The sequence below is a fragment of the Aptenodytes forsteri genome, unplaced genomic scaffold, assembly GCF_000699145.1.
Source record: "Aptenodytes forsteri isolate BGI_AS27 unplaced genomic scaffold, ASM69914v1 Scaffold83, whole genome shotgun sequence".
Lineage (NCBI taxonomy): Eukaryota > Metazoa > Chordata > Aves > Sphenisciformes > Spheniscidae > Aptenodytes > Aptenodytes forsteri.
Genome location: NW_008795371.1, coordinates 3,428,296 through 3,434,760, shown reverse-complemented (window position 1 = coordinate 3,434,760; position 6,465 = coordinate 3,428,296). Strand labels below are relative to the sequence as shown.

The 6,465-nt window shown below is 66.4% G+C and overlaps 2 protein-coding genes across 2 annotated transcripts in view; one reads left to right on the top strand and one right to left on the bottom strand.

The window, feature by feature from the left end:
- Positions 1-825: 825 nt before the first annotated feature.
- TMED3 (transmembrane p24 trafficking protein 3) lies at positions 826-3,074 on the top strand. The gene is made up of 2 exons (XM_009280465.1): positions 826-1,113; positions 1,707-3,074. The coding sequence occupies exons 1-2, from the start codon at positions 826-828 to the stop codon at positions 1,941-1,943; spliced, it is 525 nt and encodes a 174-aa protein (XP_009278740.1). The 3' UTR covers positions 1,944-3,074.
- Positions 3,075-4,583: 1,509 nt separating this feature from the next.
- Positions 4,584-6,465, bottom strand: part of LOC103899900 (gonadotropin-releasing hormone II receptor) — an 8,905-nt gene continuing 7,023 nt past the window's right edge. The window contains exons 2-4 of the mRNA XM_009280464.1: positions 5,907-6,460; positions 5,266-5,470; positions 4,584-5,072 (exon numbers count right to left, since the gene is read on the bottom strand). Of these exons, the coding sequence (XP_009278739.1) occupies positions 4,618-5,072; positions 5,266-5,470; positions 5,907-6,460 (1,214 nt within the window). The 3' untranslated portion in view covers positions 4,584-4,617. The remainder of the gene's footprint in view (positions 5,073-5,265; positions 5,471-5,906; positions 6,461-6,465) is intronic.

The window sequence follows — 6,465 nt, the reverse complement described above, 5'->3', positions numbered from 1 at the left end:
TGCCCTGCCCTTACCTGTGCCCCCCTTGCCCCTGCCCCCTGCTTGTGCCCATCGCCCGTACCCCCCCGTGCCCCTGCCTGTGCCCCTGCCCTTACCTGTGCCCCCCTGCCCGTGCCCCTGCCTGTGCCCCTGCCCTTACCTGTGCCCCCCTGCCCGTGCCCCTGCCTGTGCCCCTGCCCTTACCTGTGCCCCCCTGCCCGTGCCCCTGCCTGTGCCCCTGCCCTTACCTGTGCCCCCCTGCCCGTGCCCCTGCCTGTGCCCCTGCCCTTACCTGTGCCCCCCTGCCCGTGCCCCTGCCTGTGCCCCTGCCCTTACCTGTGCCCCCCTGCCCGTGCCCCTGCCTGTGCCCCTGCCCTTACCTGTGCCCCCCTGCCCGTGCCCCTGCCTGTGCCCCTGCCCTTACCTGTGCCCCCCTGCCCGTGCCCCTGCCATGCCCCACAGAACCCCAGGCAGGGCTGCAACTGTACCTCTCCCGTGCACCCCCCATCTCCCCCCGTGCTGCACCAGGAGATGTTCCCAGCCCTGGCCCTGTGCCTGGCAGTGCCCACCTCAGAGCCAGTACTGGGATGTGCCCACAGCGGCCATAGGAGCCCCTGACCCAGCCATCAGGGCTGTCTCCCTGTCCAGGCACCCCACCTGAGCTCTGGGCACCCCACCTGAGCTGCAGGCACCAGAGGACACAGCTTCCCCTGGGGCTCTCCCAGCCCGGGCCCCTGTCCCATGGCGGGCAGCCATGGGCATGGTGCCTGCTCGCTGAGGGCACGGCTGTGCACACAGGCATGGGGCCAGGCAGAGCTGCTCCCTCCAGGGTGGAAGGCTCTCGCCATGCGTTTCAGCAGGTGTCGCCTGCATCTCCTTGTGCAGGTGATCACCGGGGGACACTACGACGTAGACTGCTATGTGGAGGACCCCAATGGCAGGATGATCTACAAGGAGACCAAGAAGCAGTACGACAGCTTCCCGCACCGCACTGAAGTCAAGGGCGTCTACACCTTCTGCTTCAGCAACGAGTTCTCCACCTTCTCCCACAAAACCGTCTACTTCGACTTCCAGGTGGGCGATGAGCCACCGATCCTGCCCGACATGAGCAACCGTGTCACTGCCCTGACACAGGTGGGTCACTGCATGCTGCCACGGGAGGAAGGTCATGCCGTAGCTCCCGCTTGTGGCCAAACAGCCCCACAGGATGGCAGTTAGGGGCTTGTCCACCTTCCCCTCTGCCAAATGCAGAAGTGCCAACTGCCAGCCAACCGCTCTGCTGTGTGCAGGCCACGTCCTCCTCCCAGCAGCATGGGCAGAGAGGGACAGGGAGGGCTGCTCTGGGTCTGAACCTCCCCCCAGCCTGAGCACCCAGTTTCCATCCCGCACAAGGGAAGTGCAGCAAAGCTTTTCCATCCCTTGGTGTGAGCGCACAGGGATGGCTGCACCCTGGGCTGGGACCCAGACCCTGCCCTTGGCCCCCAGCGCCTCAGCAGGTCTCTCAGTTGTGCCACAGTGCTCACAGCAGGCTCCATCCACCAGCCAGTCTCCAGTGTTGCCCCTTTGAGCAGAACCGCTCTTGGGTCGGGGTTGGCAGAGACCCAGCAGCACAGGGCGCTGCTGTCCTGCTCTCGGGTGCCCCAGCACAGTCCTCAGCTCCCTTGGCCACAAGTGCCAGGCCCGAGCTGTGCTGCGTCAGGAGTAATGGAGCATGCTTGTCTCCCCAGATGGAGTCCGCCTGCATCACCATCCACGAGGCTCTGAACACGGTGATCGACTCCCAGACTCACTACCGCCTGCGGGAAGCGCAGGACCGGAGCAGAGCTGAAGACCTCAACGGACGGGTCTCGTACTGGTCGGTCGGGGAAACCCTCATCCTCTTTGTGGTCAGCATTGGGCAAGTGATGCTGCTTAAAAGCTTCTTCACCGAGAAGAGACCCGGCAGCGGCAGTGCCAGCACCTAAAGCCGCAGCTGTTCTGTGCCCAAACTGCAGGGGGGAGCGGGCAGGCAGCGTTCTCCTGGGTCACGCTTTACCTCTGTTTTTCACAAGGTGCTGCTGTGGGGAGGTGGCTGGGGGGGAGCAGGGGATGATGTAACATTGCTGAGCCAGATGGAAAATGGTCACTCAAGCACCTGCATCCCCTGGCCAATCCCCCCAGCATCACCTTCCGCTTTGCCTTCGCCTGCCCTGCGGCCCCGTCCCCTCACCCGGCCAGTCTGTCCCCGCTCACCAGCTCCACCGGGGAAGCGGGTGGGCATGCTGGGGTTTGGCATCAACACTCTGGCCCCTTGTCTGACACCTGGTGCACCTTCAGAGCTCAATGTAACTGTAAGGTGCAGCCTGGCATCCGGCAAGGCCACGCACTGTCCATGCACACCCAGCAGGGCAGGGAGCTCTGCCCAGGCTGGTGAGGGGATGGGGCAACGCTGACCCACCCAGTGCCCACCTCCCGAGCGCTCCTGCACTGAGCCAAGTGCTGTTAGCCTGGAGGAGAGCTGCCCTGTGGGCTGTGGGCTCTGTGCCTGCAGGCAGAGGAGGGGTGAGCACAGCTCCTCTTTTTTCCCCGGGGCAGGCAGGGCGCTCCCTGCAGCAGGGCCAAAGCTGGCAGCAGCATCCCAGGAGCCACCGGCTCAAAAACGGAGGTGAGGTTTCAGCAGGGGCTTTTTGCTTGGTGATTTCCTTTGCTTTGCGGCTTGCAGAGCCCTGTCCTCACAGCGAAGCATTTCCCAGGCCCTTCTCTGCTGCAGGAGCAAGTGGCATGCCCCATACAAGATGGTATTTTCATACTTATATGAGTCCATGCCTGGGTCTGTACCCAGTAGACAGCGGGAGCAGGCACAGCTCGGCCCCACCCGTGCTAAGGAAGGCCCATCCCTGACCCAGCAGCAGCAAGGATGCCCCACACCCCTGGGACTGCAGCCACGTTCCCTGGAGCCCCACAAAGCAGAAACCCCTGCAAGAGCCCTGGGGAGACCAGTGTGCCAGCTGCCACAGCCGCCAGCCCTCAAGCAGGTGCGGGATCACTCCTCCAGAGCCAGAGCAGCACCGCTGGCATTTTACTTTGCCACTTCGTAATAAACCCCTGTGACTGTGGTTCGCGCTGCCGTTATTGGGCACCGCTCCCAGGATGGACAGCCAGGTATGGCCACAGCCACTGCCGAGCTGACCGTCCCTGCCTGCAACAGGCCCTGCCTGTTCCTGCCTCATCAGGCACTTGACCCCCCAGCACTCTGCAGACAGGCTCAGCACCCGCCAGGGTGATGCCAGTCTCCCTCCTGGCCCTTGGCAGACTCCTGTTGAGGAGGAGACGTTTTGGTGCAGCCAGTTACCGCAGCCCTCCCCTGCTGCCTGCCTGTGCAGCCCTGCCATGCACCGGCTGAGCATGCTCCTGGCACAGGACCAGATGCCAGAGCCAGGGAGACCCCGGTGGCAGGAGCAGCTCTCCCAGCCATCCCCTTGCTGACGCAGCCAGCTCATGCACGAGGCTGTGCTGTCAGCGGGGGCTTCCCCGGGGCTACAGGCAAATTCTTAGGTCTGGGTCCTGCCTGGTAGCGGGGACCAAAGCGGGCAAGGGAGCCTAGTGACCCACTGCAGCAAAGCAGGGAGCCCTGGGCAGATGCTGTCTGGAGTCGGCCTCTTGCTTCAGTCCTGGCTCCAGCAAACCCCAGCTCTGCTGGTAACACTTCCCTGAGGCCAGGGGGATGCCAGGGCATTTCCCATGAGCCACTCCTCACCCCTGGCATTGCTCCCGGTGCCACGGGGAGGGCTTAGACCAGCTGCTGCGGGGCGCAGGGGGGAAGTGAGGGGCCCAGGCACCCACAGCCCCTGCTCGAGGCCCAGGGCTGCAGCCCCATCCTCACCTCCCCAGCCTTTCCTGGCTCCCGTGGCAGCGCTGGCCTTGGGGCAGTTGCCGCGCAGCCAGGAGCAGCCAGGCCCCTATGCCTCTCAATGACCTTCATCAGGAGCCGAGAGCTCCTGTTTCGAGCGGAGCCGCCAGCGGGTGCAAGGCTGCTGCAAGCAGCATGGCGCCCTGGGACTGCTGCCAGCTCAGCTCCACGGGCAGGGACCAGCCATGCATCCCACCGGGGCCAGGAGCCCCACAGGGACAAACAGCCCCAGCAGCCACTGTAGAGAGGGCAGCACCCAACCCTGGCCAATGTGCGGGACACCCTTGGAGCTGCCCCTCCCTGGGGGCCCTGGGACCACCCAATGGCAGGGACAAGAGCAGCCAGGACCGGCTCCGGACCAGCCACCCCCAGGGCCAGTGGGTTGGGCCTCCCACGCAGTCCGTCCCCAGCAGCACTGGCTCTGGGGATCCCAGCACTGGCCCAGCTCATGGCTGGGGACACAGGCAGCACAGGAGGTGGCTGTGGGACACTTTATTGCTGTGCTGGGCTCTGCTCCAGCAGCTCTGCAGGGTTTGGCAGGCACAGAGAGCGGAGAGGGGACCGAGGGGCTCACACCGGCCCTGCAGCCTGCAGAGGCGCTTTGGGGCATGGGAAAAGAGTGGCAGCAGCCCTGTCCCTGCTAGGCCCATCCTGCCCTCGCTGTACTGCTGCTGGTCTCCTCCCACCCACAGCCTCGGTGCCTGCTGAACACCCCGGGGCATCCCCATGGGCACGGGGCCGTGCCTGGCTCACAGGGAGCTGCTCTGGCAGGAGCCAGCCCCAGCGGGCAGCCCCGGCTCGGCAGGCACCCGCCACCCCCGCACCCCTGGGATGCCCCGCTTGGGTGGCAGGGAGGAGGCCGAGCAGCGGAAGGAGCCGGTGGCCGGGGAGGGTGGCTGGGGCTCGGGGCTGTGCCCGCAGGGGCAGCCCCAGCCCCTCCGGAAGGGGATGGTGAAGAGCCCATAGGTGATGGGGTCCAGGCACGCATTGAAGAGGCCAAAGATGAAGAGGATGTGGGTGAGGGCCGGCGAGACCCTCTTATCCATGGCCCGTGGGCAGAACCAGTACCACAGCCCCAGCAGGTAGTAGGGGGTCCAGCAGAGGATGAAGGAGGAGACGATGACCAGGCTCATCTTCAGCATGCGCAGCCGTGCCCGCGGGATGTTGTTCCTGGAGCACCGCAGCGACACATCTCGGGAGGAGACTGAGAGGGGGCATGGCCCATGAGTGGGGGACGCTTAGCAGCCTGGCTGGGACAGGGACCCCATGCTCTGAGGGAGGGCTGGGGGGGTCCCTGCACAGCCCCAGCCAGGGCTCCCCCCTGCTCCCTCCCTCCCAGGGTCCCTGCAAAGGTCCCCGGGCATGGGGACATGGCAGCCTGGTGCCCAGGCACTCACAGAGGCTCGAGCCCATGCGCCGGGAGATCTCCAGGAGGATGCGTGTGTAGCAGCAGACCATGATAAGCAGCGGCAGCAGGAAGAGGCAGGCAAAGCCGAGCATGTTGTAGAGGGTCTCATGCCAGGGCTGGGGGAAGCTGCCCCGCGTGGTGCACTGAGTGAAGTTGTGCGGTGGGTGGAGGGTGACCGTGCGGAATAGGAACAGCTGGAGGCAGAGCAGAGGTGGGACGGCGGTCCCCTCCCCGGGGCCGCAGGGTGACGGGGGCTCCATGCCTCCCAAAGGAAGGGCACCAGGGTCCCGAGCCACGGACCACTGGAGCCACAGGGTCAGACCCTGCCCGCGGGAGTGGGACCTGCAGTGCCAGCTCTGCTCTGTGCTCCTGGGGGGGGGGTGAGGCACACAGTGGGGAGGGGGGCAGAGCTGGGTGGAGGGGACACGCTGCCACAGCCCCACCTTCGCTGCCCAGCTCAGCTGCCTCTCCTCCAAGCCCTCTCCATCCCCATTCTGCAGGGCTCACGGCAGCACCAGCCCTGGGAGCAACCCCAGCTGGCATAGCCGGGTACCCTGGGAGCCGACACAGGGGCCGGGCAGGTGTCTGCTGCGGGGCACGGGGCCAGAGAGGAGCCCTGGGGACGGGTACCTGCGGCACCGAGAGCCCTGCGCTGAGGAGCCAGGCAATGTAGAGCATGATGCGGTTCCTCTTCCGGGCACGGGCGATGGCCAGCGGGTGCAGGATGGCAGCCTGCCGGTCCAGGCTGATGACGACGGTGACGAAGGCAGAGGCGTACATGGCCAGCAGCCGGAGGTACATGAGGAGGCGGCAGGCCAGGTCGCCCGCCCGCCACTGCAGCGTGATGTTCCAGATGGCATCCAGCGGCATCACCGCCACCGTCACCAGCAGGTCAGCGGCGGCCAGGTGCAGCAGCAGCAAGCGGATGTGGGAGCGCCGGCCGCTCCGTCGGCCCCCCGCCACCCGCAGCACTGCCAGGTTGCAACCGGCGGAGAGGGCGAAGAGGGCGAAGGTGACGGCCACACGGGCCTGGGCAGCAGGGGAGAAGGTGGGCAGCCGCAGGGGCTCCTCGCCGCCCTCGGCCTGGGGGCTCCAGGCGCAGCCCCGCTCCAGGGGGGGCAGGCTGCCAGGGGGCTCCACGCTGGTGTTCCCCACTGCAGGGTCTGGGTCCAGATGGCCCCTTCCTGCC